Source organism: Vidua chalybeata, chromosome 12 (genome assembly GCF_026979565.1).
Source record: "Vidua chalybeata isolate OUT-0048 chromosome 12, bVidCha1 merged haplotype, whole genome shotgun sequence".
Taxonomy (NCBI): Eukaryota; Metazoa; Chordata; class Aves; order Passeriformes; family Viduidae; genus Vidua; species Vidua chalybeata.
The window spans coordinates 8,935,770-8,963,682 of NC_071541.1; the positions used below are offsets into that span (position 1 = coordinate 8,935,770).

At 49.6% G+C, this 27,913-nt stretch overlaps 1 protein-coding gene across 5 annotated transcripts; it reads left to right on the forward strand.

Annotated features, from left to right (window-relative positions):
- The first annotated feature begins 81 nt into the window (after positions 1-81).
- Positions 82-27,828, forward strand: FAM107A (family with sequence similarity 107 member A). 5 transcript variants are annotated; one of them, XM_053953425.1, is made up of 5 exons: positions 82-320; positions 11,129-11,192; positions 20,676-20,850; positions 23,932-24,088; positions 24,518-27,828. In XM_053953425.1, exons 1-5 carry the CDS (start codon positions 297-299, stop codon positions 24,623-24,625), a joined length of 528 nt encoding a protein of 175 aa, XP_053809400.1. In that variant the 5' UTR covers positions 82-296; the 3' UTR covers positions 24,626-27,828. The 5 variants fall into 5 exon arrangements, with proteins under 5 accessions (XP_053809400.1, XP_053809399.1, XP_053809401.1 ...); XM_053953424.1 differs by lacking the exon at positions 82-320 and adding an exon at positions 10,827-10,850; XM_053953426.1 differs by lacking the exons at positions 82-320; positions 11,129-11,192 and adding an exon at positions 11,797-12,552.
- Positions 27,829-27,913: the final 85 nt, after the last annotated feature.

The following is a 27,913-nucleotide window of genomic DNA, read 5'->3' on the forward strand; positions in this document are numbered from 1 at the left end:
CCGGGCATCCACAGCATGAAAGCTGCCTTTGTGTCCGGGCAGAGCCTGGGTGCGAGCCAGCCGTTAGGTGCATGAAGAAAATGAGTTCTCCACGTGCTGGAAGAAGGGAGGAAAAGCAAGCTTTCCCACCCGACCCCGCCACAGACGGGCTGGATTTCACCCACGTCTCCCCACGGCAGCGGCGGAGGGGCTGGGAGCAGCACGGCCGCCTGTCCCCCCTGCAGTAACGGGGCCGCGACCGCAGAGCCGGCGGCTCCCGCAGCCCGGAGAGGGGAGCACAGCCTGCGCATCCGACCATGGGGGCGTCTCACGGCAAAAAGGTAAAAAGCTACCGGGGCGGTTTTCCTCGGGGCTGCGGTGGTGAGAGGCGATGGAGAAGGCACCCTGTGCTCACGTGGTGCTCGCTTTGCCCCGCGTGCGCTGGGGCAGCCGGGGATTAGAGGGAAGGGACCGCTCCTGGGTGTGGTGCCACCCAGCAGGGCCGGATGAAGTAATTCCGTCTAATGGGCTCAGCATGGGGGCCTGCCGGGGCTTTCAGGACAGCAGGGAGGGGATCAGAGCATTGCAAGCGTGGCTTTAGGACAGACAAAGTTTGGTTCTCTGGGGAGAAATGTCAGATTTGTTCTGAATGCTGTTCCAGCAGCCTCTAGGATGTCTCCTGTAGATGCAGAGCAGAGCAAGTCCTGAGTGTTTCTTGGCCTGGGAATTGATGCCAGCTTCCTCCCAGGACACGGAGGGGCTGGGCCAGATCCCACAGGACCAACACATATCCCTGTCCTCCAAATCCCCTGGGGAGAGTGGTCAAACAGCTCCAGACAGAAACAGTTTTATGGAATCAGAGCCCTGCAGAGGTGGCTGGAGATGGTTGTGCTGAGGATGTTGCATGTCATTTTGCTTCCATGGCTGATGACATCAGTGCCTAGAGATGCATCATCCCTGCTCAGTTGCAATGCCCTGCCTGGAATAAGACTTCCGTAGCTCATCTCCCAGCTCTAAGAGAAACATACTTGTGCACCACACTAGGTAATAACTTCCACTGGAATGGGGACAGCAGTGACCCTTTGCCCCAACAGGAACCCTTCATGCTCAGCTGAGCATGACTGTGGCCTTCAGAGATATAGGCACTAAGTGCCTTTCAGAATTTTGCCAATTTACTGGACTTTCTTCCAAAACCAAAGCTAGACCCCTTGCAGGGCAAGCAAGTGAAAAACTTTTCACTGGCCAGTGTGACCAAGACCCAGAAGGAAAATCAGAGCTGAAGTGGGACTAGTAAACATGTATCTGTTTTTCTGGACTTCTGACAAGTGCCAGGTGCAGGAGGTGCTGCTCCCAGCCAGCCCCGAGCTGCTCCAGCTCCCATCCCAGGTAGTAAGGCCAGGCTGGCTCCAGCACACACAGGAGCCGTGGCTGTTCCTGTGGCTCAGGACTACAACACACCCAGAAGGAGCCATGCTCTGCCCACAGCTAATCCCCAGGCCCCTGCTCACGTGGCCCTGACCTTCAGGCTCCGGCGCATTTGTAGAGGCATTACTGGAAGCAGGGAAATAAGCTGGTTAGGTCAGGCTTGGCTCAGCGCCACCCAGTTAAGCCCCGCTGCATACAAAGCAGCCCATGCCAGCCTCCTGACCACCAGACCAGGCTGCTTTTGGACAGCTTTGCCCACTGTTCCCTCTCTCTGAAACACCACGATCCCACCACAGCCCGGCACTGAATGGCCTGGCTTTGAAACGCTGCAGGGAGCTCGGGCTCTCCAGCTTCCTGGCAGCTCCTAAAAGCTGAGACAGTTTTACTTGCATGGGTACCAAAAGGTCAGAGATGTCACTCCCATTTCAGCCTCCCAAATGTTGCCTGGGTTGACAAAAGCCTGTGCCACTGCCCAGCTGGCACCAAGCAGGGATGTCTGACTGGCAGCTCCTGGTCCTTTACCCTTAGGCTGATGCTGGTGGGAGATGAAAACAAGACAATTCTTTCTGCTGCCTTTCCAGGGTGGGCATGAACAGCAGGATCCAGCTCTCCTGAAGAGCAGGATGAGTCCAGGTGAAGGTGACAGGAAAGCTCCCCTTCCCCCAGCCCTTGCAGAACCAGGGCACAGGGACCTGCCAGGGCTGAACCCATCTGTCAGCAGCAGCCCAGAGAGGACCCACAGGGAGCACGGAGCAGGGCTCAGCACCCCTGGCCAGCACAGCCTGCATTAGCAGTCTCAGCTGCACCTCTTTTAGGCTTAGTCCAGAACAGCACTCCAAGGGGATTACAGTAGTGGATTGTGGAGTGCAAGGCAATCCCCAGCTCCACAACAAAAGGGACCGGAAAGGCTGCCAGCGTGGCTCCAAGGACATTTTTACTTTAAAAGGCTGCATCTAGTCCCAAAAAACCTGTTCTCGTATCACCAGTGTTCTGTGGGCCCAAGCCAACAGCAGGGCTCCAGCAAGACACAGATTTTTGCTGGGCTGCCCTTCTCTTGAAGGGAAGGCAAGGACTTTGCCACAGGCTGGTTCGTGCATGTTGCAGAGCTGGTGCTGATTGATGAGCTGGTGATGATTCCCTGCTGATTCCTCTGCTCTGCAGGGCTTCAGCCCCACTGGTGTGGCTGACATCCCTCTAACCCCAGCAAACATCTTTCAGATAATCTGCAAGCACAGCCTCACCAGCAACAGATCCCCAGGGTGCCAGGGCAGATGCTCCAGACCCTCTGGCAGTGGAGGAGGTTGTTCCCAGGCACCTGCACCTCTCCACTTCTTTTCTCCATGTTTTCTCAAGGCAGAGTTTGCATAGTGGCTGTTTCCCCAGGGAAAGTTCTCTGTCCCCAAATTCCCAAGAGTGTCAGTTTACACTAATGTCAGATGAGCCCGGATTAGCCCTGCTGCTGAGCAGGGAGCTTTGCTCTGTGGCTGGTTTAGAACAACAAGAGGCAGCATGCCAGTGCCAGGGAGAGAGGCTCTGCTTGTTCAGGCAAACCACAGTACCTGGCTGCCCATGCTGAAAACAGGGCTTTGAGAACATCCTTTAAAACTCCTCCATCTGAGCAGGACAGGACAATCACTTCTGCGAGCTGCTGGTGGGATTTCCCCACAAGCACAACTTGCCCCACTAGTGAGGGACCCCCACAGTCTGGCCAGAGAAGTGTTTTAGCCTGTGCCACAGAAGGACAAAGGGGTCTGAAACAGCCAGCACCTTGTGACACCCCAAGGAAGTCCCATGGTCCAGCAGCCCCTCTCACCTGGGAGGAAATGTGACTCCAAGGCAGTGAGCTGGGACACCTCTGCTCCATCACGCTCCACAGAGCTGCAGGCACAGTGGGATTTCCCTGCCTCTCCCTGACAAGTATTTCAGAAAGCTGGTAGCCAGTGTCCCTGCCAGCCTGGGCAGCACAAGATCCCTCCGAGGGACCCTGCCTGCTCTGACACTGCAGCCCCGGCCGTCCCCCCCCATCAGCCAGGGCTCCAGGGCTGCTCCCCTGTCAGCAAGAGGGGCTGCAGGTGCCAAGGCCCCTGAGCAGAGCCAGCCCCACCGACAGTCACAGAATGCCAAAGGCTGTTTGGTGGCACTGGCCCTGGGAGCAATCCAAAAACCAGATGGCAACCAGGAGCCACAATGTTTCAGTGTCCTTGAGCATTGTGCTTCTTGGGGAGAAGGGTTTGCATGTGCTGCCTGCAACAAGCTTGCTTAGAGGGCAGGGATGAGAGCTACAGAGGCACAGCAGTGAAGTCCCAAAGTGCCTCAAGAGTGGGGACACTAATGATAAAAAGCCCATTTCTGGGCAAAAATAACACACACCCAGAAAATAATGGTTCTGCATCATGAGACAGCAAACATCTCTAGGTCCTCTCATCTATCTGACACAGTACAGTCCAGAGTGGGAGAGCTGGGACAGGGCTAGTCCCAAAACCTCCACAGAAGCCCTGTAAGGTGACTTTGTCCTGCCTCTTGCCTTCCTCTTCTTCAACCCTTTAAGGTCCCACAGGTAGTAACACAAGGGAACTCTAAGTAGAGTTCTCTGGGCTTTTGTAGCTTTTAAAGTGAATAACATGCTGTAGCATCCCAGCTCTCAGAAGCCAAACTCATTGCAGTGGTGCTGCCCTAGCTCCTAGAATGAGATCACAGTTTGATTTCTTACTTCTCCATCCCAAGCAACTAGACAGCACCAGTAAACCAGCTCCAACACCTGACATAACCCACTCCCTGCCTTCAAACAGGCTGACATTCTGGTCCTGAGAGAGCTCGAATGGGCTCAGTGAGACAGGGAACTCACTTGGACACAGCTAGCCCAGGCTGAAACTCTGCCTTCAAGCATGACAAGCAGCACAAGGGTTTGATCCATGGGTGATGGTGCTGGGCATGACACAGAGGAGTGTGCTGCCAGCCCCTCCAGGGCAAGGGCAGAGGTTATGCAGCACTGGCTAATGCTGCCTGCAGCACTGGGGTTGCAAGGGAGTCATGGAGAGGGCTCAGACTGAAGGGAGGTGCATGATGTGCTCATGGAGAGACCAAGAACAGCAATGCATGGGAAATGCAGCTGCTGACTCTGGGATGGCTCAGCAGTCCTCAAATAAAAATGGATTAAAGTAATTAAAGGCTTCGCTGGTTCTCTCTGATCTTAAGTGGCATCTGCTGCCTCCTTCTGAACCCTGCATTAACAGGGATGCTTCATGTCTTCCTCCTCTGCCTCCTCCATTTGCAGCTCATGGTGGTACTTGCAGCCTGGCAGGTGGCATCTCATCCCAGACAACAGCCAAACTTCCTCCCTTTTGGCCTCTTCCTTCGGGGTCTCCTCCGCACAGGGCCCAGCTGGCGCATGCTGCCCACAGGGATCAGACCCCACTCTGCTTTGAGCATTTGCCACCAGCAGTGCCTGGGGCTGGTCGGGCAATTCTGCCCTTGCTTTTCACAAACTCCATTTCTCCAAGGTAAGGAGCAATTCAAGTGACCCTGGGCAGGCAAAGAGCCCAACAAGGGGATGTCACAAGAGCAAATTTCTGATGGCAGCTCTATCCTTGGCCCCTAACATATGGTCCCTAGTTGTGAAATGGAGTGATGATGCCACTGCAGCCTGGCAGCTCTAGGACAGCATGAACTGTGCCAGAAATAAACACTGTCCCTATTAATCATGTGGCATAAGCCTCACTTTTCACAAAACAACATTCTTCAAGGCATTTTAGAGTGTCTTAATGGTCTCTCTGCAGCATGACAACAATTCACTCCAAAGCTGTTGGAGCCCTTTTGTGCCAGTGACTGATGTTCTTCCTGCACAATCAGCAGCATCCCCAGAAATAGTGGAGCAGTCTTTCATATCAGCAGTGGTATCACATCTCCAGCACAGGGCAAGAATAAGCTCCTAGGACACGTAAAAAACGGTTTATCCATTGCAGCAACAACTTTTAACTGCTGCTGACAACACTGAGGTGGGCGATACAGGTATTTTCAGCAGTGAACAGGGCTACCATTTGGCTTTGCCTTGGTATGCAGAGGTGGTGTGTGCTCTGCACTTTGCAAGGGACCAGATTAAAAAGCACTGAACTGCAAGCGAGGATTTCCTTAGGGTCCAAGGCAGAACAGCTGGTCCATCGGTGTGTGCACTGCTCCGCTTTGTGCCAAGAGCCTCTTCATGCCCTTCTCAGTGGGATGTCAGGCTTCACAGTCAGCTCCAATGCTGACAAATGAGCCTTGTGCAGTGGCTGCTGTGGGGCTGAGCCCTGCCACTGATTTCTCTCATTAATCTGCAGGAAGTTTTCTGCTGAGGTCTGGTGTGTCGCATTCCCCCTCCCCAGCCGTGTGCTGGGAGCAGCCAGGGAGCAGCGTTAGCTCAGCCATGGTGGGAAGTTCCACCGGGCTCCCTGCCCCGGGGCTGGCAGCTCCAGCAAGCCTCCATCCCCGTGCTGCTGCCTCCCTGCTTTACTTGGGTTTTTTTTTTCTTTTTTGTTGACAGTCAGTGACATGGGACTCGATTTGCCAGCTTTCACACCACAGGAGGGCTGTGCTTGCCTTCAGGGGCCACAGGGATTTGGGAGAGGGAATGACATCAGTGAAAAAGACAGGCAAGGATCAGCACAGCACTCATCTGTGTCAAATTTTGTGTTCTTTATTAATAAAATAACACCAAGCAGTATTTGAAGCATTTACAATTTTCTACTCGACTAGGCAGCAAAGTGGCCACCTGGCTGGTGCTCCCAGATACTGGCACAGGAGCTGAGAAGTGTCAGCCTGACCCCATAGGCAGACCAAGAGCCTGATCTCCTTCTGTAAGCCTAAATTTACAAATTCCTGTGGTTGAAATATCCTTGAGGCTGCTGGCTGCTCTCGTGAGAGTGCCACATGCATCTGCCCTCAGCTCACTTCAGCCCAAGAAAAACTGCAGACTTGTGGAGGTCAAAAGACCAGTAATGAAATCTTACACCAATAACTTGATATTTCTTAGAGTCCTTTGCAATATGATAGTGAAATCAGCTATGGTTGTGGCCAGGGATCAGGAGTAATACAAGCTCAGCTTGGTTTGAAAAGCCAGCTCCCTCCAGGCAGGTGTGCATGGAGGGCTGGACACAGGTACAGGACAGGGAGCGATGGGGCAGGGCTCAGGCACACACTGGATGCTGTGGTGGCTCCAAGACCCCTTCCCATGACAAGGGCACCACCGTGGCAGCAGCTGCTGGCCCAGGAATGCTGGGATGTGCCTGGACACCGACTCCTGGGAGCCTGCCCATCCCGACTGCAAAACCTGCCAATGTAGCAGTGTCCCATAATGAGCTGTGAGCACAGGAATGTGCACAGTCAAGCTCCCTGCCAAGGAGGAACCCTCCCAAACCCGGCACTGCTCTGCCTCTGCAAGAGACAGGAACATGCAGTTTCTCACAGCAGTCCTGAGAGCAGTTTCATCCTGACCACCACCAGGAAGGCAGAGCCCAGTCTGAAAGCTCCAGAGGGAGCAGGGTGTTACACTGCCTTTCCTAGCCCTCAAGAAATTTTGGAAATTCATCAAACTGCAGTGCTTCCTTTCACCAATGCCTTCAGGGAATTAGCAGCAGTGTGAGGCATTGGGTTGTGCTGCTGATTTTTTGTGTTTCTCCTTACCAAAAACACGGTGTCATCCCAGCAAACGTGAGCCCCAGCTTGCTGAATCAAATAAACCTTAACACCTCACATGGCAGGACTTTGCAGCAAAACAATCGAGCTGACAGATTTTTGTGTATTGACATCACAGATGAGAAAAAGTCTTACTAATCCTCCAAAGTTCCTTCCAGTGGATGACTTCATTGATGTCTGTGGATCAGTCTCAGCTGCTGCAAATGAGCAGAGATAGACCAAAATTCAGCAATAACACAGGATATTTGGGCAACAGCTCTGATGGCATCTCAGAGTCCAGGGGCATATATGAGATGTTTTCATGCAGAGCACTGAAAAGAGCAAAATGTATTTGGGGCTAATCAAAAGCAATGGTAGAGAACAGTTTAGTTAACCTCTAAGCTACGTGTTTTGTGGCTTCATCACACACAGAAATGCTGGCTTCGATCTCCCAGCCATCAATGGACCTTGTTCCTGGTCATGACAACTCCTTTCAAAGTCTCTGTGTTTAGCAATAAGACTATTTTAATCAATGGATAGGGTCATTAATTGAATGCCGATGTCAGGAGCTGCTACAGCACCTTAGGGACAAAGTACCTTTCTCTGAGTCCATCTACTCCTACAGGTTGAACAATGTCTAACCCTGCTAATGGTGTCTCCCTCCCAAACCAGACCTGTGGGACAGTCACACATTGCCCACTTTTATACCTCTTTATCACCCTGATCAGATTGCAACAATTTCTTACCTAATTCATTAGCTCAGACTTTGGCTACAGTGCAATACAGATGCTCTGATACTGCATCTTAATGGCACCTGTATTGATCTGAACCTGCCTGAAGCCGTTCTCATCACCCTTCCCATGGCTCGCACTCTGACCGTGCTGATGGCTCTTTTCCCTGCTTTCATCAGAGCACAAACAGAGTCCAAAATTACTGTCAGCTGTGCCACAAGTAAACATCACAGCACCCACACGTGGGACAAATAACACTGATTAATGGTTTATTCAAATTGGCTGGCTTTAAGCTCCAGTAGGAGTACTGCACTCCCCTAGTGGGGAGCCCGGGAGGAGGACAGTGGTTAGAGCTGGTGGCTCAAAGCAGCCCATGCCTGTGACACTGCCTCTGGACATTTGCTGCAGGAGCTCTTTGCTGTACCAGGAACAGTCCTGCTGGGACACAGAGATGCCCAGGATGCTTGGGAGTAATGCAGAATGGTGCATGTAAAGCATGGAACTACTTTCTATTTATGCCTTGTGTTGCTCTGTGGGGTTTAACCCACTTAATCACCAGGCTAATTCCAGCTGAAGCAGTGGGTGTCCTCACTGACATGGTTAAAGCAGGATGGGGATGCCAGGCAGGAGGAGCTGGCCTGCAGGCTGGAAGCAGCACCTGCTCCCATCAGCAGTCTCCAGGACTGTCCTGCTCAGTGCAGAGGGGCACAGTGTTACTATCTGATACTGGATGTTATTACTACTTCTTACTCCTGGCAAGATGCAGTCACACTGCACAGAGAAGTGGTTTGCACATGGAAATAGAAGGGTTTGGGAAATAGCAGGCATTTTCTGCCCATTTACTGCAACACAAACTCCCCATCTGAGCCCTCACTGTGACAAATTAAACCCTCCGACTGCAACACCTGTCCCTCAGCTGGCTGGGGACAGAGTGCCACAACCTGCTTTATCCCATAGGGAGCAGGCAAAAATCTCCATCACCTGGGCAATCATTAACTGCCCTGGTGAGCTGGGGAGGTGCGAGAAGAAGCTGTCCTGCTCTGCAAATACACTAATGGCTCCAGTGGAGATTAGCAGGCGTGTGTTACCAACCAACCTGTGCCAAGAGGTGACAGGGTACCAGGGACCCAGCATGGTCTGACCAGCCTACACATTCCCTGCTTTTGGCTTCTCTACCATCGAGGTCACCACCACAGTGCAACCAGCATGACTTCTGAGGTTGTACTGGGATTGCACAGAGTTTGTGCTGGGAGCTGGTGCCACAGGGTGGGAGGGAAGGCTGGGCTGCACAGCCAGTCCCTAGCACCACAAGCAGCACCTCAGCCCACATCAAGCATTAACTCAGCAGAGCAAATGTTTAACCAGCCTCCAGGGCCTCCCTGCAGCAGGAGGTGAAATGCCGTCTGCCTTCGAGTCCAGACCTGGGTGACTTGAGCAGAATAAAGTTTTGCCTGCAGATTGGGTGCCTGACATGACTGGCAGTGATGCTGCCATCCCAACCCCGTGCTGAGAGTGGAGGTTTGATAAAGATCCAGGCAGAGCTGTTTGCTCTCTCTCACAGCTGCAGCCAGGCTCCTCAGCAGGCACACACTGTCACTGTCACTGCACTCATATCAGTGGGCAGCATTGCACATCCAGGGAGGGCCAGTGTTGGTGTTGGGAACTGGCTTGACGCATTTGGGGTTTTTTAATACACAGGAGACGTGCACACAAGAAAGCTCCTGGTGCCACAGCAATTGGCTAAAGAGATGACAACCAGCAGCCAACATCACTAACACAGTAACTCAGCAGCTAAAAGTCCATCTAATGAACAGCCCTGGTAGCAAGAACCTGGCTGTGGGCTTCTCCAGAACCATTTTCCTGTTCCCACTACTCATTAATAACCATACAGCCGCCTGCCAGCGACACTCCAGGTGCAGCATTATTTTCTCTTTATGTGCACATTGAATGAGAAAACCATTTCACTTCCCCATCACAGAGAGCCCAGTTCCCAAGGGATGAGCCCTCTGTGCCACACGTCAGAGAGCTGTACCAGAGCTGTTCCAGAGCTATCCCAGAACTGCCTGGGTCTGCCAGCTGCTGACTCAGGGACCCTGGGCTCGCTCCTCTGGGGTGATACCTCCAAAGAAGACCTCCCCACAAACCCCTGCAGCAATCCCAGCGACACTGGGCCATCCTGTGTACAGGAGATGCAATGGGTGATGCTGGAATGAGCTCCCCATGTCACCTTCCCCTAGGACATGAAGCCACTTCCTAAGACACACAGGGCAGCTGGTGAATGACGCAACTCCTTGTCTGCAGGAGCCACTCCAGATAAATCTCGCCCAGCAATCAACCACCCTCACAAAGTAACCTACAAGGGCAGCACAAAGGCTTTTTGTTAATCTCAAAGACACAGGAGCACAGGGGAGATTGTGTACTAATTTAGATAGCAAAGAGAACTGTTCTGCAAGGAGCTCCCAGGAAAAGAGCTTTGCCATGAAAAGTCCCTTGGCTCAGGACAGCACCCCACAAACCCACTTCCTCCTTCTCTCTGCAGGAGAGGAGCCCAGATGTGCAGCTGGTCAGGCACCAGGGTGCATCAGAAATATATCCAGAAAATTTAGCTGGCCTTTTTCTGATTTTACTCAGTTAAAAGCAGATGTTGGTGGATCATAGCCCTTTTCTATTCCCACATCCACCAGCCATAACCACACTTCCCTGGGAACTCAAAACAGGTTTAGACTGATGTTCTTTCCCCCCTTTGACAAATCTCCAGTGAACTCACAGACCTGAAACTTGTTCAAAGGTGACCCAAGGGGAATAGCACAGATGTGTATCCATTTTCTTTTGCATTCAAACTGAGCCAAATGGTATTTTTGGAGTGTGCAATGAGCAGCCAGGCCATGGGACAATACATGATGTGAGGGGAGTCTGCTGGGCCACGAAAATCTTGTGGGGCACACATGGGCTGTGAGGTCACAGCTTGAGCAGAAAAACTGCACAATATTCCCACTTAAAGGCTTCTCCTTTGCCATGGCCTTGGTTTAGATGCAAAAGCTGTGTGGGGTCTTCCAAACCCTGCCTGTGAGTAACCCACGGCTGGACGGGTCAGACTTGACTGCATTCACAAGCACACAGATACACACCACACACACTGGAGTAAGGACCAGCCTGCCTCTCCTCTCTTGCCTCTGAGGCCCCATGTCAATTAAACTGAACAGCTCCTGGTCAGGAGGTTAAAAAGAATTTTTTTTTTTAGTCACTGGTAGCAAAGGACCAGCAACTTCTCCTATGTTTCATTTCCTGTGATAGAGCAATACCTGTACAGTCTTTTCTCATTTCTCTCTTGTCTTTTCTTCCAGAAAGAATATTCCCTTCAGTCCAAGGGTCCAAGTGGAAGCAAGAAGCCATGGAGTGGCAGTTCAGGTGAGTGCCAGCAGCCCATGCTGACCCTCAAAGAGCTTTGGAGGCAAACTGGGAGTGGCTGAGCCTTTGGCTCACACCTGGTGCTGCTGAGCCCTTGGCTGGGACGGGGGAAAACCATGGGATGTGGAGAGGTGCAAACTGTGAAAAGGTGAAAACCTGAGTTCTTTCTCCAGTCCTTCAGAGGACCAGGAGTGTCAGGCCAGGACACAGCCTGGACAATGCACCCTCGGGTGCCACAGAGTGTGAAGGTGACTGGGCACCCCAGTGGTGCCCTCCAGCTTTCCCTATCCCCTTCCTCCAAGTGGAAATGCTTTTCCTTCATCCCTGAGTCTCCGGGGCCTGGGACACTGAGCACCTGCAGGCTGGCACTGGGCAACCTGGGCAGAACTGGACCTCAGAACCCACTGAAGAGACCAAAGGAGTTGCTGGAGTGGTTTAACCCCTTCTTCTCCCCCACCTTTGCAGCCTTTGGTTTCCCAGGCTGTGGCAATTCAGGGACAGCCAACACGGCACCTTCCAGTCACAGTGACGATGGGGACAAGAAGCCCAGGTCGGGCAGGGGCTGCATCCAGCAGCAGCAGCAGACCTGGGGCAGCGATGCTGTGGCATCACAAAAGCTCTGATGCCGCCAGGACACCCGTGGCCCCGTGTAGGGGCTGCTTCTCCCTCTCGCAGCCCTTACCCCGGGGCCGTGCAGCACTTGGTGGATGGCAGAGTGTTGCAACATGCCAGGGAATAATCACGATAGCTCGAGCGGTTGCCCTGGTGCCGGCTTGGCTGTTGCAGTGGTTGCTAAAGAGAGTGGGCGTGCGGCTTCCTCTGGGGCGATCTGATTTCTCCAGGAGCGTGGTTAAGGCACGTTGAGGAGAAATCGTCCTCCGTGGAGCAGGGACACGACCTCTCCTCCAGCAGCAGTGGCTGTGCCGAGCAGGCAGCTCGGGTGCCTGGGCACGCAGAACTGTTTGCTCTGGGGAGGAAAAGCCATCAGTGTGTTCATCTGTCCTGGGAAAACACCATCAGGCGACAAAGAGCAAAGGGAAGAAGTTTTCAGGGCGGCAGAGAGACCGGCACCGAAGAGCGAGCAAGGCCAGCGGCTGCTGCCAGCTGAGCTCAGCGCCCAGCGCGGTCCTGGTGGGGTGGCAGGAGCAGCAGGGAGGGAGCAGCAGCCACCTCCACGTGACCTTCCGTCCCTGCTGGCACCGCACAGACCTGCCAGGAGCCGGGCAGCTTCCTCGGAGCGGCCAAAAGTCACAGAGGCGCCAGGGCAGGCAGCGGCAGCCTCGGCCCCGCAGCCCCATGTCGTGGGGCACAGGGCAGCAGCTGCCCCCCGGGCTCCCCAGGGCCTCGCTGCGGAAATCAGGTAAGCGCAGGGCCCCCAGGCTGCCCCGGGGGATCCCCGCTTCTCCGGTGCTCCCTTCTGCGGGGACGGGCTGCTTCATCCCCTGGGATTGCTCTGCACTGGATACACAGGTGACTTGGGACCCGGTTTTAATTTTGAGATATCATGCTACTTTAATAGTTCTGTAGCTGGTTGAGAAGCTGCCCTTCTGCTTCTGCCTTTCCATATCTCACAAGAAATTCCCTTAGAATACCCATCCTGCAATTCAAACCTTCTTGAAGAGGCACTGGGCTGGATAGGGGGCTAATGCGATCCCTACAAATCAACATAGGAGGATATTTTCTGTATTTAACAAAATACCTTTTAACTTTAAGCATTCATTACTGATTGATGTGCATCTCTGTCATTGGCAGGCAAATGTGCAGAGCAAATATTTGGTGAGATATTAAAACTAAGTTTATGATTGTCAAGAGGGACTGCTAAGCATCTGCCACTGTCGAACAAAACTAAACCAGTGCTCCACATGCTGCTTGTAAAAGGCATGGGACGTCTTGGTGATTGGTAGCAGACTAAGATCCCAGCCTTGCTATCTTTGCTTATCACAGTCCAAGGTAATTAAATGAAATTATTAACCAGCACACCCAGTCCTGCCTGCCAGCAGAGAGGCACTTGCTGCTGCCTGACAGTACAAGTATTTCCAGCTGGTAACTTCTACATGCCAGACAGCTCAGAAAGCCTCAAACCTGGTGGGATTTCTCTCTTCTAAATCCATGTGCACGAACGCAAAGTTCAGTGGATGACCATGGTGACATCCAGAGTCCTTCACCTTTGGGGTGATGGCAGGTGACAATGCGTGAGCAGCCAGGGCTGAGCCCAGCACCTGCTCTGTGCTCCCTTAGGCAGGTGCAGTGCTGGTGCAAATGGGGGACCCAGCCCTGGGGACTGCGGTGCTGGCACGGGGCTCAGCAAGGGCAAGCAGGACTGGGGACAAACTGGGGAGACTGGCTACACCAGTGAGAGAACACTGGCTGCACAGGTGAGCAGCCCCATCCCCAGCATGTGCTCAGCAGAGACACAGAGGTAGAACAGTGGTGACACGTGGCAGCAGTGCTGGGAGCTGCAGAGACGTGTCCTCCAGCCCTGTTTTACATTTCCATTAGGGTTTTCTCTACCTTTCTGACGTTGTGACCCCGTGGGGTTTGTTTCTGACCGTCAAGGCTGAGTGAAGGCAAGGGGACCTGGAGTGTGAGTGCCTGCTGCCCTGAGGCAGCCACTTGATAGCTGGGAACTGCTTTCCAAAGCAGCCACATCGAGTTACACTCACCCTATTGCATTATAAATACCAGAATTAGCCTTGATTAATTATTTAAAACTATAGATTAAAAGCAGACAAAGGTTCTTTGACTCCTTCCCAGAGCACACAGATCATTTATCAGAGGTACGGTCGCCTGGTGACAAGCACAGGGGAGCGTGCCAGGTCTGTCAGTATGAGGTGCTCCCGAGCTGCTGGCACAGCTGGAGCCAGAGGAGAGGAAAATCACGGTGAGGGTGGGAGCTGGTGCCATCTCACCCAGGGAGGGTAATGTTTAGCATCTGCCAATCTTTGGGCTCACATTATTACTATTATTATCATTATTATTATCATTATTAACGTCACCATCATCCATCACCAGGGCAGTAAGCCACAGCAGTTATTAGGCTAATGTGAATTACGGGTATTTTGTTCCAGGTTGTTGTAACAGCAGCACACGGATTACTGGGGTGCTAAGGCACGTTTTGTGGGCTCAGCTGTGGGGACTCACCCACCAAAGGGCGTCCAGGCACTGAGAACATCCCCACATCCAGCTGCCTCCCTCTGCCCTGAACCCACTGACCATGCAAAAGGGGCTTCCTCAAGCAAGTGCCCCTCTTTGAGGTCAAACCTGATGTCCTCTGCAATGCAGGTGCACACCTGAAAGCTGCTGTCATCAGACAAAGTTTTAGGGCTTTCAGAGACTGACATGGAATTCTTTCCAGTTTTGCCAACCCTAGCTATTCCATATTTCTAAAATACAGTTAATTAACACTAGGAAAATCATGCAAATTAGCAAGTGCTATCAATTGAAGAATCCAAAACCAATGACAAACTTTCAGCTTCATTCTTTGTAAGACTTAACATATAGCATGACCTTTTCTGCCATTACTCTCTCACAAGAAAAGCTGTAGAGCCAAACTCCAGCTGCACTTCAGACACTGGAAATGCATTGACAGAAAGTTCATACTCTAAAATGAAAAAAAAGTTAAATTCTTGTTAACAGAGAAGCATGCAAGTGCTTAAAAGTAACAGAGGTTGGTTTAAAGATCCCACACACCTCAACCTGCTCATGCAAACTCTTGTGGGGACTGAGGACAGGCCCTACTCCTCTCAGCCTTCCCAAGAGGGGTAAGGGACAGTACTCTCACCCTGAGGAAAGAAGGGTTCCCCAGGGACTGGATGTTGTTCGGGTCTGAGGCCCAGAAAAGGGATGGTTTCCCCCATAATTGCAGTTAAAAGTGTCAGAAACCCTCATTACCCCCCAGGCTCAGGTTACTTGTGTAAATAGTTTTAAACTCACTGTGCTGGCCCACACTGGTGTGTTGGCCTTGCAGCCACCTGACTTGCAGGACGTGTATGACCAGCTGCTGTCAGCAGCCCTTCATTAATCTCTTGGTTCTTTAAAAAAGATTCATTCATGAATCAATCCCAGGCATCCAGAAAACCAGAGGTTCTTCTCTGTAACCACAGTTGTAAGTGATCATTTCTGCTCAGGAAGTGGTCTCTTGGATCAGTGGTTTTACAAACCCAGTCCAGGGCTCTGACCCTGGACATCCTGAGGTTTTTGTCCAGCCTTATCCCTTCTACCAAGTGACAGGGTCTCACAAGGTTACAGACAGCAATGTCCTCTGACTATAGATCTCATTCCCAAAATATTGCCTTCTGACTGTTTTTACATGGGTGGCATTTCCCAAAGGCCCATTATCTGCTCAGAAATGGATGCCAGTACAATATTTTTAACAAAAGCAGTTTGGTCATCATCTGGCCCTATTGAGAAAACTCTTCTGAGATGCTCTAGTTCAGTTCTCAAATGACACAGCAGAAATAAAACACTGGGAACTACATTTGCTTTCTAGATTTCAGCTAAAGTTGAACACTGACCTGTGCTGCAGAAGGCAGCACTGACAGCTTTGCAGTTTAATGATGCAGGTGGCATGGGAAAAGGCTGAGGGATTTGCAGGGGAAAAACGAGATGTCACAGGGGGCAGGATGTCAGGAGACCTTGGCAAAACACAAGTCAGGCATTTCACATAAAAACCTGCAAAAAGCAGCTGCTGTCCTGCTGCACCCTCCTTTCTCCTGTACAGGTGCAGGTTGACAGGTGCTGGGCAGGACCCCAGACCTCCACTCTACAGCTTTCTAAATCCAACAGCTATGGATTAACTCCATTTCCAACCTGTTTCGTTTTTCCATCGTAAAGAACAGCTGTAGCCGTGTAGGCAGCCGTAAGCAGAGCTGCATCCCTCAGGTTACCTGCCCTTTCCAGGACTGTTAATCCCTTTAACATTCCTGGGGATTATTTCCATCCCAGCAGGAAGGTAGCAGAGGCTGCCAGCAGCAGTGCACAGTCCTGACACAGAGGAGCTCACACAGCAATCCACCACCAGGAGACAGGTTGCTTAATCCTAAATAAATGCTCTGTGAAGGGCATCTCCTCCTCGTGAGGGAAAACCACAAAGCAGCAGCAGCCAAAGGAAGCATAGCCCAGCTCCAGCCATGGCCAAACCCTCATGTCCAATGCCTGTCCTTGGGCATGAGCCAGTCCTCTCCCTCCTCCTCTTCCTCCTCTTCTCCAGGAGCAAGCTAAAACCTTTCTCCTTGTTCTGGGGGACTGCACAAAAGTCACTCAGCACCCCAAGCAGCACACCTGTTTTACACTCCTACTAGAGCATATTTAATATATATTTGCAGCATTCATGCTTTCAAAAGTATTTAGTGCTGCACCAAAGCTGCCTGATACCCTGTTTCCCAAAAAGATTCTGGCTGAGCATAATCAGAAGTGGAAACAATTTGTCCCAGGATTGCAGAGTCATGATTTTATTGCAACTCTCCCAGGAACTGGGGGATTTATAAGGTTTTCCAGGTGGTCTGAGCAGGAATTTGGGCTTTGCTTTAGGTCAGAACCAGATATTAAAATGTCACTTTTATCCTCCAGTCAGTCCCACACCCTGGGGCAGGAGGGTGTCTGGTCTCTGGGCCACCTCAAAGATGCTGAAAATTCCCTGTGTGGTGTCCTAGAAAACTGATAGAGAGTGAAGGCTCATTTCACACTACAGCTGAGGGAGGAGACAACTCCATGTGTGATGTCCAAGTACCTGCCAGGGGCCCTGGCATCCTCATCCTGGCAGTCTTGCTTTTTACTAACAGAAAAGTAGCTGGAAACACACATTCCCTAGAAAGCCCAACCTTCTAGAAATGAGGAAAGGGAAATTACCTAAAAGCAAGCAAAGCCTGAGTGTGTTGAAGCAAACAGAATTACTTTTTATAAGCAACACTCCAAAGCAGACCTATTTAAAAGGTCACATTGTCTTCCTCAGTGCAGCAGGGGGTATTAACATCCACATGTATATTTTTTTTTGTATCTTGCAAAGAACAAAATAAAAATGTCCAACACCTTTCGCTGATATATGATGGTGGCCAGGGAGGTGCTGGAGCAGAGCCTTGTTCATTGATCTGCAGCTGAATCATGCAAAAACAGACATCCTGCTGTAAATCCACTGCAGAGACCTGGCTTGATTTACACCTCCAGCACCATAAATAATGACAAAAAGCAGCCTGATAGCACTCTGTCTCTGTTACACGGACATGCATTACCTCAGGTCTCAGAGATGATAGAGCTACTCCCTGACAAACATTTTGCACTGGGTCCTATTTGCCAACCTGCAGGAGAAAGGATGTCCCATCCTTACCCTCAGCATAACCCCAAGCTGTGCTCCAGACACGCCAGTATTTTTATATTCTCATTTTTCTTTTTTTGCTCAGTGTAAATGAAGACATTCCTTCAATTCTTCCAGGCTGGGGGCTTCTGAAGGTTTAAAGTGCTATTCTTGTAGAGAGGTTCAAGGCTCCTTCCAGTCCCAGCCAGGGCTTTGACTTTGTCCCCAGGGCAGCAGTACAGACACCCACGGGAAGCCAAACCCTCGAGGTGGGTTTCTGCACACCCCTAGGCACATCTAGTGCCATGAAAACCAAGCACAGAGGTACCTGCCGTGTCCTGGCCCCCAGAGTTTATTGAGGCAAATTGCACTCCTCATGAGGACTTTCACATGCTGGTTTAACAGAACCGGTCCAGAAAAGCTTCCAGTCCATTTCAGTTCCTCCCACTCCTTCCTTCCCAGTTTTTCTCCTAATTTGTACTAGTTTAAGGGAAAAGTTCCCTATCTGCCTTCAGTAAATAGGTTGATAAATTGCTGTTTCTTTGCAAGCCTCAGTCATGCAACATTAGATTGCTGCAGTCTGGAAATAACTACATTATCCCATCCAAAACCTGCAGGCTCACCACGGTGCTCCCTCAAAATGCCACATAAGACAGAAGAGGGGCCCTTCCCTGATCATCCTGGGTGTCTGGGGAAACACCACAAGCCCAGACTGAAGGACTGGATGACACCATTCCATGGGTGTGCATTGCTGGGTGTTGGACCTATGTGGATATGGGGAATGCAAATCTGCCCAAGCAAATCTCCCAGGATCTGGGTCTTGGGGTAGGGAAGAAAGGACTCCCAGTCCTGAGTTGCAAAAGGAAAACCATACATCATGGAGGCAGGGAGAAACAGTATTTAATAAATAGCAGTGCTGCACCAGTGCCCCAAGAGCTTAGCAACAGGACCCAAGAGGTAATTGGTCCAGAGAAAAATACCAAAGTCACTTGAGTTTCAGCCATTCACACACTCAGGTTGGTCCTTCAGGCTTGGTTGGCTGCATAATCCTTCCACACTCGCTACTCACGGCATTATCCCGTAGCAGAGCACATCGAGTGGATTTAAGATAGGCAAATCCAAGATGGACATGTCCCAGCCCTTCTCCTGACATGCATCAGGAGTTGGTACCAACACACAAGGCAACTGTGGGCATCTGTGTCACTGGAGGCAGCTCTGGACTACACAGGAACAGCAAGAAAGGGCAGTGGGATGACACAGTAACGTTGAGCCTAGTCTATTAACACAGCTTCCAAAAACTGTGTTTCCATTAAAAACACCTGGCATTTTATTGAAGGTACTCCATGGAGAGACCTTTTTGTTTGAAAAATGAAGACATAGCTTTGCCATTTGAAATAGGAGTTCAAGCACTTCATTCATGCCAAAACAAACCTTTGCTTTTGTACCTTCCTTCCTTGTCTTTTCTCTGCCTCTTCTGTGGAGAAAGAAAAGGAAAAAAAAAGAAAAAAAAAAAAAAAGAGAAATACAAGAAAAAAATGAAGCCATTTTACCCCAGTGAAAATCTGAAATCTGATACATTTTCTCATTGTTCCAAACCTGGCTTTCATCTAACAAAAATTAGCCATGAAATTGCACTGCCTTAACCCTTGGCTGTTCTTCAGTTCCTGCATCTCTCTGGAAGGCAAGGCTGAGCTCCCAGTTTCAGCCTGGGGAGTCCAGCCCTGCAAGGGTTTGAGTCAGCCTGGCACTTGCCACCAAACATCAAACCACACCACCTTCCCTTCTGCCAGCAGAAAGGGAATGTGTGATCCTAGAGGAAAATAATGTGATACAAAAAATTACTGGTTGCAGCTTCCAAGCACCCTTTAAATATGTACCGAACTATTCACCCCAATTACACTCCTGTAATGGGCTCTGATTTGTTTTCCTTTGTTCCCAAAGCAGTAGGGCACTGGCCACATTAACATTCAATGAGAAGTTGTTTGATATTGAGTCTTTTCTTTAGCAGTATTATTCCTTACACAATTTTGTTTGATTGCAATCCACTTCACATTTTTAAGTGCTTACTGACTGTGAAAGAATGACCTAGCCTGCTTTCTCTTGGCTTTTTTTTTTTATTGATTTCTCTTTTAAAAAGGTTTTATTCCTTTTATACATGAGATTGAAATAAGAGAAAGAGGCAACATTACTGAACAACTGTTTTTCTTCCAGCTCCATCAACCCATATAACTTCACAGTAGGCCTCAAAAAAATACTGTAATAATGAGACACTTAAAGACATGAAGCTGCCTACACCCTTTTTCTGGGACTTTTTTGATTCTTACTGGTAAACTTCCAAATTGTTCAAGTGAATAGTCAGGAATAAATTGCTCTTTCTGAGTACCTGATTAGACCATACACTGAGTAATTGGAGGCAGACCTACTGTGCTCCTCATTTAAAGACACAGCCCACCACATGCAGTTTGTCTTAAAACTTGTGCTTTGCACTCACTTTGTATAGGAGTTTTTTGTAAAGAGAAAATGTAAAGGAATTGGAAAGCACCAGCAGTGAGCATGCCCTGTGATTTGCCTGAAATCCAAGCTGCCATGCCTTCCAAAACAGTGGGCTCTTGTTCCTACATCCAGAGCATACAAATTATTGCAGCATGATCACAGACTGCATGGGCGAAGGATGCTTTTCTTGGCACTGGACTCAATCCTGATGAATAGGTCAGCAGGATATCAGTAAAATCTTTCCTTGACAAGAGGTTTCAGATACAGCAGGACTTCGTCAAGCCAGTGCTTCAGAAGCCCCTTAAATCCCACAACATCCCCTTGTGCTATGGGACCAACAACCTCATCCAAAACGCCCAAAGCAGCAGCTCAACACAGTCTACACCCATGGTTGCTTCCAGTTTTAGTTAGATCTATCTTGCATTAATTAATCTTTGGCACTAAATTCTGCAGCCACTGAAGTGAGTGGCTGGCAAATAATTTAAGTGATCTAATTAATATGTGTCTCATCAACAACACAAAGGGAGTATTTTTTAAAATCTCTAAAAATCCCCCACCAGCACATGAAGGCACGTGCACTCTGACACTGACATGGTGTCAAGTAGCCAGGACAGCACCAGCTCCTCTCCTCTGTCTTGCCTGGGGTTCTCACACCAAGCAGGGTGAGACTTCTCATGCAAACACCTCTTTTTTTCTTCCAGCATCGATGTACACGGAAATACAGCGGGACCGACCAGATGGTGGGAATATCCTGACTCACCCAGACTATATAGATGGAAACCCAGACCTCATCAAACCTAAAAAGCTCCTAAATCCTGTAAAAGCCTCGAAGAGCCATCAAGAGCTGCACAGGGAGCTGCTGATGAACCACAAAAGGTAAGGGGAGGTTGCAGCCTGCCACTGGAGCAGCCCAAGAGGCGCTGAGCTGTCAGAGCCCAGGAGCTGAGGCACAGGTGACAGTGAGAGACTGCAAGCTGGAACAGCAGGATCAATCCCCTCACTTGCAAACACAGTATCCTGTCCTCTTTGGCTGTATCCTTTCCTCTTTTCTCTGACGTCACCATTTCTTTTACAAAAATAAAGCAGAACGAAAAGCCCCCGCTCTGCCATCCTGAAGCATTGGCTGGCACTTTTTAGAGTCACAAGCACTGGAAGATGCAAGGCATCCCTACAGCCCCTTTTTGGTGTCCCTTGGAGGTTTTCTGTTTTTTCTATCTCCATCACTGATGTACAACATTCCTGTGCACTTGAAGGTCAATCCAAAGGCAGGAAAAGGTGCATGCTGGATGCAGCCATTGAAAGCTAGGTAGCAGTGGGGTGAGATCATCTGCACAAGGCTACTCACCAACTCCCTAAATACCAAATGGCTAAAGACAGGCTAGAATTCATATTCCTGACTTCCTACCCCGTCACCCCAGTTTAACTCTTTGGGGGTACAGATATAACATCAGGAAAACCATACCAATGATCAGTAACCTACAACTACATCATTCCATTGCACCAGCTGTCTGAACATTAGTGCAATGAAATCATATTCTGCTCAGAGGCTTTTAAGCACAGCAAAAAAATCTGCTGGCTTTTTATTGACATTTTCTGAACACCCTGAACTACCCTGACACAATAGCTCTTTGGCTGCCTAATTAAAAGGAGCACAGCCTCAGTTCTAAAGGACTGCAGTCATCACAAGAACCAGACACGTATATTAATTCAGTGAACAATCAAGCCTGCCAGCAGGGTGCATTAATCAATACTGGCACTGGCTGGGCTTGGGTTTGATTTGATTTTCCCAGAATCAGACGAATTACAGGGACCTTTCTCTGGCATCAAGGCAGATGTCACTATACCAGCCAGATATTTTTAAAAGTCTTTGGCTTGAGAGTGACCATCTCCTCCCTAGTGATTCTGCTCAGTTTAAAGGGTCACCTACCAGCACTGTCTTTGATCTCACAGAACATTATTCCAGTGTAACCATGATGGAACAATGGAACAAAACACCCCTGCAATGGAAGCAGCAGAGAGGAATGGCTGTGAAGGAGGTACAGACTCTGCAGCACCAGATCACACTGGCAAACACAAAGAACATCATCTCTTTGTGTTCTAGTTTTGTGCCTGCCACCATGTCACGTCCACATGTGCCACCAGGTACTGGCAGGAGGCAGCTCCAGCACAAACATCCTTCACCACCTACTCCTGTGGCCCCTCTCAAGCATCAGTTTAAACCTGTTTTGGCTCTGACTTCCCAAGTATTTTTCAGCAAATATATGAAACAAACCCTACTGCAAAAAGTAATCCATTGTTGCTGGTTTCTTGTCACTCTCAAATCTACCAGTTTTGCTTCCTGCTAAATATTACCATAGAGGAAGAGAGGGGAGAAGGGGAGAGAGAAGGAATTATTACTTGCTCCTGTTTCTGCTTTGGTTGGTTTTTCCCTCTCAAGAAGCAGGGGGAAGCAACTGAAATCAGCAGCTTGTGTAACAAAATCCTTATCTTACTCAACACCTCTGGGCACTAACACAGGCTGATTAAATCAAAGAATAGTAACAAATCTACAGGCAACATTGCAAGCTGTGTCTCCAGCAAGTCAAGGCAGGTTTTCCTTCTCTCAAGCCTTGAGAAAAGCAACTTTCCAGCATCCAAGTTGTTCCTGCTTCAAAAACCATGATGAAAGCTCTGGGGCCAAGGCTATGGCTGCCTTCACTGATGTTGCTGTGAACTTTGTCCTGTCATTAAGAAAAAAAAAAAAATTACAAGAATTACAATAGGAAGTATCATTAAAAGAGGTACTGGAAGGATACAAGCACTGGGCCCAGCCATGCTGTGACAGTGCAGATGTTTTCTGCACCTGGAGAGAGTGGTTCCTCTCTCCTGCCTGCCAGTTCAGCTTCTCGTGATGTGAGGTACCACCTCAGCACCTGCTACCCTGCCAAGAAATCCACAGCCCACAGGGTTTGATGCCTCTACTTTCAAACAACTTTGGCCAAAACCAACCAGCCTTTGGTCAGCAGAGACCTCCTGGTGCTGAGGAGGAGCTTTACATTAACAGCACTCCCCAGCCCAGGGCACCCTGGGCAAGCCCTTAGCACAGGCATGGGGAGGTCCCCTCCTCTCTCAACACAGACCTGCACAGGAACACCAAACACCACCCGTACCTACTTCAGCTATGGCAACATCCAAAGTGTGAGGTTTCTGAAATTTGTTCAGGGAACCTTCTATGTCTTTGCCACACATTTATGCCCTGCCTGCATGGCCCTGCTGTGTCTCCTTCCCTGTGATCCCACCCCTCACAGAACAGGGGTTCACCTGAGATGCATCAGGTGGCCAAAGGGGAGTCAGGCACCTGTGCCATCAGCAAATCCTCCGGCTTCCAGGAGAAAAGGACATTTTGGCCTCTTGATCCAAAACTATCCATGTCAGCAGGGGGATCGCCGGCCCTCAGCTCCGAAGCAAAGCTTCAGATGAAGCTAAGTTTCAAAGCTTCAGATGGGTTGCGCGGGGAGGAAGGAGCTGCCGGGACAATTACTGCAGCCCAATGACTACCCCTGCTGGTGGGAAAAAAATCGTCATTATTGCACATGTTCTCAATGCCGCTGAATCCACACCTGCACCGCTAAAACCAGTAACAGCGGGAGCCTACGGAAAGCCCCTTTTCCACAGCCGACACAGAAAGCTGTGGTACCCCGGTGCAATGGGATCAGCCGAACTTCCAGCACCAAACGTGCCATACACGAACAGCAACATGTGTCCACCCCAAGCAGGCAGCCCAAGGCACCATCAAACAGCCTCAAACCTTGTGGATGGATTTGTGGGTCAGGGCTGGTTCATGGATCTCCCACGAATCTCATGGAACAAGGTCTCCCGTGTTTCCATTTAGGATCAAGACAAGTTTTGGGGTTGCCAGGCTGGCAGTGGTTACACCCCAGGTGTAGATGCTTTCATTTATCTGCTTTTTATCCACAGAGGTTTGGGCATGGAGAGCAAGCCAGAGCTGCAGCGAGTGCTCGAGCACCGACGGCGAGACCTGCTCATCAAACAGAAGAAGGAAGAGGAAGAGGCAAAGAAATTGCAGTCTCCTTTTGAAAAAGAGCTATTAAAGAGGCACCAGAGGCTGGATCAGGTAGAACTGAGCTTTCAGCCATCCTTGGGTTAACCTAACCACCTGACACAAGGCACAGGGGAGATGGGTGGGCTGAGGCTCAACCCAAGTTATAGCACTGCTACCCCTCCATAAAACAGGAACCAAAGTACATCTTCCACTGCTGCCCCACACAGCTGCAGCACTCTCATCCTCACACTGGGATCCACTGCATTTATACCACTTCACCCAGGACCCCATTACACACCACTCGCCCTGGGTCTCCTCTGGGTCCCACACAGTGTCCATGGAGTCTTTTTTTTTTCCAGTTCAAAGCACCCTAAACTGCATGGGGCAATAATAAACTGCTTTGGGCAATAATAACTGGACCCAGCAATAATGAAGCCTTGTGTTTTAATGTAGCTTATGCTCTTTTGTCCTTTCATGTGCACAATGAATTCTTTCTTACAGCTGGAGAAAGAGCAGGAGAAGCAGGAAGACCATGCACCAGAATTCATTAAAGTCAAGGAAAACCTGAGAAGAACATCAACGGTGACGGGGGACGAGAAAGCAGCATAGCTTCTGCCAAAACCCAACGGGATCCTACCAAGGCCAACACCCCCACTGAAATCTCTGTACATGGTGGACATTCCCAGCCACGCCATTGGGGCTACTTGCAGTTATTAACACTTGCTCCAGTAGAAGGCACAGAAAAGGTTTTCCTAGACCAGGAGGGAATCACTGTGGGAAAAGTGCAGTATTCACCAGAGTACTCACACAAGTGGATGCAGAGAGAATGGTGTTATTTCCCCCCCAGACTGTGGGTGCACACTAACCACCAGCTAACTCTTGGTTAACTCTAGAGACACAGTGAATATTTCAAACAGGGAAGTCTGTGTAGGAACAGCTTGGGGGACTCCTGCTTCTTTGTGAAGGCGGGTTTGCCAGGCACAAGGGGACAAGAGGGCAGCTGCAGCTCTGGAGAGCCTCCTAGAAACCTGGTAACTAAAAGGGACAATCTGTGTATTACTGAGAACAGCCCAAGTGACGATAATGGCTTTCCCAAGGGTCACTGGCTTTGCACCAGTGTGCCAGTCAAGTGTGGCTGAGGCCGTGTGTCTCAGCAGCACACCCATACTATCAGAAACACCAACCTCTGTGTGCCCTTGCAGCTGTACTTCACAAACACCTTTAAACAGCATTTCAGCCATTTCAAAGTGGCTTTTTAGGTAGTTCCATGATCAGGCAGAAAATGCATTGGGCTGTTCCATCAACTCCCCAGGTGGAGGGCAAATGCTCTGTGCAGAAAGCAAAGGCTGGGTGTTCCCAGCACGAGTGTCCATGGAATTGTGCAGTGACCAGGCAGCAGATCCCTGTGGATGCAGCAGACAGACTGACAAACTGCTTCTTGCCCCTGCACTACTGAGCTTCCTCCTCTCACCCAGCAGCTGGACATGTGCTACCACAGGGACCCACAAGAAATGCCCTGTGATGGAGAGGGGGTGATGTGGTCATGTCCCACTGGTGCCAGGCTGTCCTGTTAACCACCCTGCATGCAGCTGGTACCTGTGGGCACCAGGGGGTACAGGGCATGTAGGTCCTGATGCAAAACTACTTGTCATTGCTTCTCATCCCCTTTTCCAGAGGTCAGAGCTGCCTCATTGCAGTTGCCAGTTTACAAAGCTTCTTCTTGCTGCTGGTATAGCCAAGCTGAGGTGGATGGTGCATTTGCATCATGTTTGGACAGAGCCTGTCACACTTACAGGGCACCTGTGCCCTGGGATATCCACATCTAGAGCTAGAAGTGTATTTTCAGGAATATCTCAGCCTCTTGCTTCTCACACCAACCCTGACACAAAAGCTTGAACAGCATAACTCACCGACTGCCTTTGGACACTGGCTCTTGAACAGCCTCAGCAGACTTCGTCAGCTGGGCAGGTAATACCTGGTTAATCAACATTTATTATCCACATCTTCAGTGGATCTATATGTAACTTAAGGGAAACTGGGCATTTATACATATTTATAAAAAAGTTACTAATCCATTCTCTAGTCTCCTGGTCCAGTGGGATGTTTCATTTCAGAGGGCTGTTGCTTGACCTAGCAGCTTGAGTAAAACATCTGAGCTCCATCACATGTCAAGAGCAGTGATACAGGTATGGAGCTTCTGTGACAGACTGGACTATAAAAGCACTTAGGTCAGCTTCAATCCTTTAGCATCCCATCTCATGGCACTGTCTCTGCTGTAGTTTTTAAGGCCCTTGCTCATATGCTTATTCTAAACATGATTTTATTTCAGAAATCCAGTGCATATTGTCACTATAGGTCAAACAAAATTTGAAAGTATCTATTAACAGCGTTTCCAACTGTGAAGTTTTTTATACAGGTTTTGATTAAAACCATAAGGAAGAAGCAGCATCCAGTATTTTTTCACAGGGAAAAAAAAGCCAAATTTCTCAAAGGATAAAAAAGTGTTGCTAAGGATGCTGTATATAGCTGTAAAGAATGCTGCATGATACTCCATAGGTAACATCAGTGTTAAGTAACAAGCCAGAATTACTGTGCTGAGGTTTTGTGAGGAATTATGGCACAGCTTAAGTAACCTTGATCAAAGAGATCAAAAAAATTCAGCAAATTAATTTGTAATTTTGCCACAGATGGAAATGCACTCCAGGAGAGGCAATCTGTCACTCCATATGCACCAGTGAAATCCATGTTATCAGCTCACTTGGGCTGGGACAGGGGCATTTATGCAAGTCCTTGGGTGGGAGCCATCCAGTAAGGTCAGCAGTGAAGAGGCAGAAAGGATTTTGCTGCTCTTCTTAAGTATTCAAATATTACCTGGAGGGGAAAAATAAATCAAGGTGTCTCCCTTTGTCCATCAAGCACAGAGAGGGGCTGCACACAACACAGTCCATTGTGGCTGGGGGTGTCTGGGTCATTTCCAGCAGAAGTCCCAAAGGGCGAGGGAGGGCTGGATGACACTGTCCTAACTCAGGCTGGGCTAGCAGAGTCACGAGAAATCCTCCCAGCAGTGGAGAGACAGCAGAAAGTCCAGACCCAGCTGCCCACCAGAACCCCACGGGCTGTGAGCTGGGACACGCCAGCAGGGGCAGCCAGCACAGGCAGCACCCTGGGGACACAGCAGGGCAGACAGAGCTTCAGCCCTGACCAGAGCTCCAGGCTCCAGCCCTCGGAGATGGCACATGGGAAATGATCCTTTTACTGCTGAAGTACTGGATTAAACATCACAGCATTTTCCAGCACAGCTCTTCTCACCCCTCTGAACTGATAACCCCCAGCTGGGCTCAGACACAGAACCTGTACAGCTTTCACCAATGCTCTTGAGCTTCATGGAACAGCAGTGAGCAGGTGGCACCCTAAAAAAATCAGTGTAGGTATCACCAGGAAGATTTTGGGGTATATTTGTGTCTCTATTTCTTTTGCATTATCTTTTTCCCTATGCCTCTAAAGCACATTCCTGAATTAAACTGGTGTATCCAGAAAGTATACATTATCAGAGTATTGATGTAAGACAATGTTTTGCACTGTGTATGTTGCTTATGTGGTATATAGTCTGTATTCTGTGTTGGTGTTTATAAATTTATATAAAACTATATGTCATGCACCTCTACTGAATTAACTCACTGTTTAATGTGGACACTTCTGAAGAAATAAACTAAATGATAATTGTATATTTTGCTCTTTTCCACAAGGAACTGAAAAAGCTCCAAGGATACAAACAGACAACAGCCAAATAAACTGAATGAACATAAAAAACAGTGAAGTCTGACACCAATCTCTTTGTTAATGTTGTGTTAACTCATTCATCAATGAGCTCTTTGCATCATCTGCACCCAACACTGT

Bases quoted from the DNA above. Each gene is read 5' to 3' on its own strand.
- FAM107A (XM_053953423.1), top strand. From the start codon at position 20,474: ATGTGTCTCATCAACAACACAAAGGGAGTATTTTTTAAAATCTCTAAA. The intron at 20,851-23,931 runs GTAAGGGGAGGT...TTTTATCCACAG, and splicing joins CTGCTGATGAACCACAAAAG to AGGTTTGGGCATGGAGAGCA. The intron at 24,089-24,517 runs GTAGAACTGAGC...TCTTTCTTACAG, and splicing joins GGCACCAGAGGCTGGATCAG to CTGGAGAAAGAGCAGGAGAA.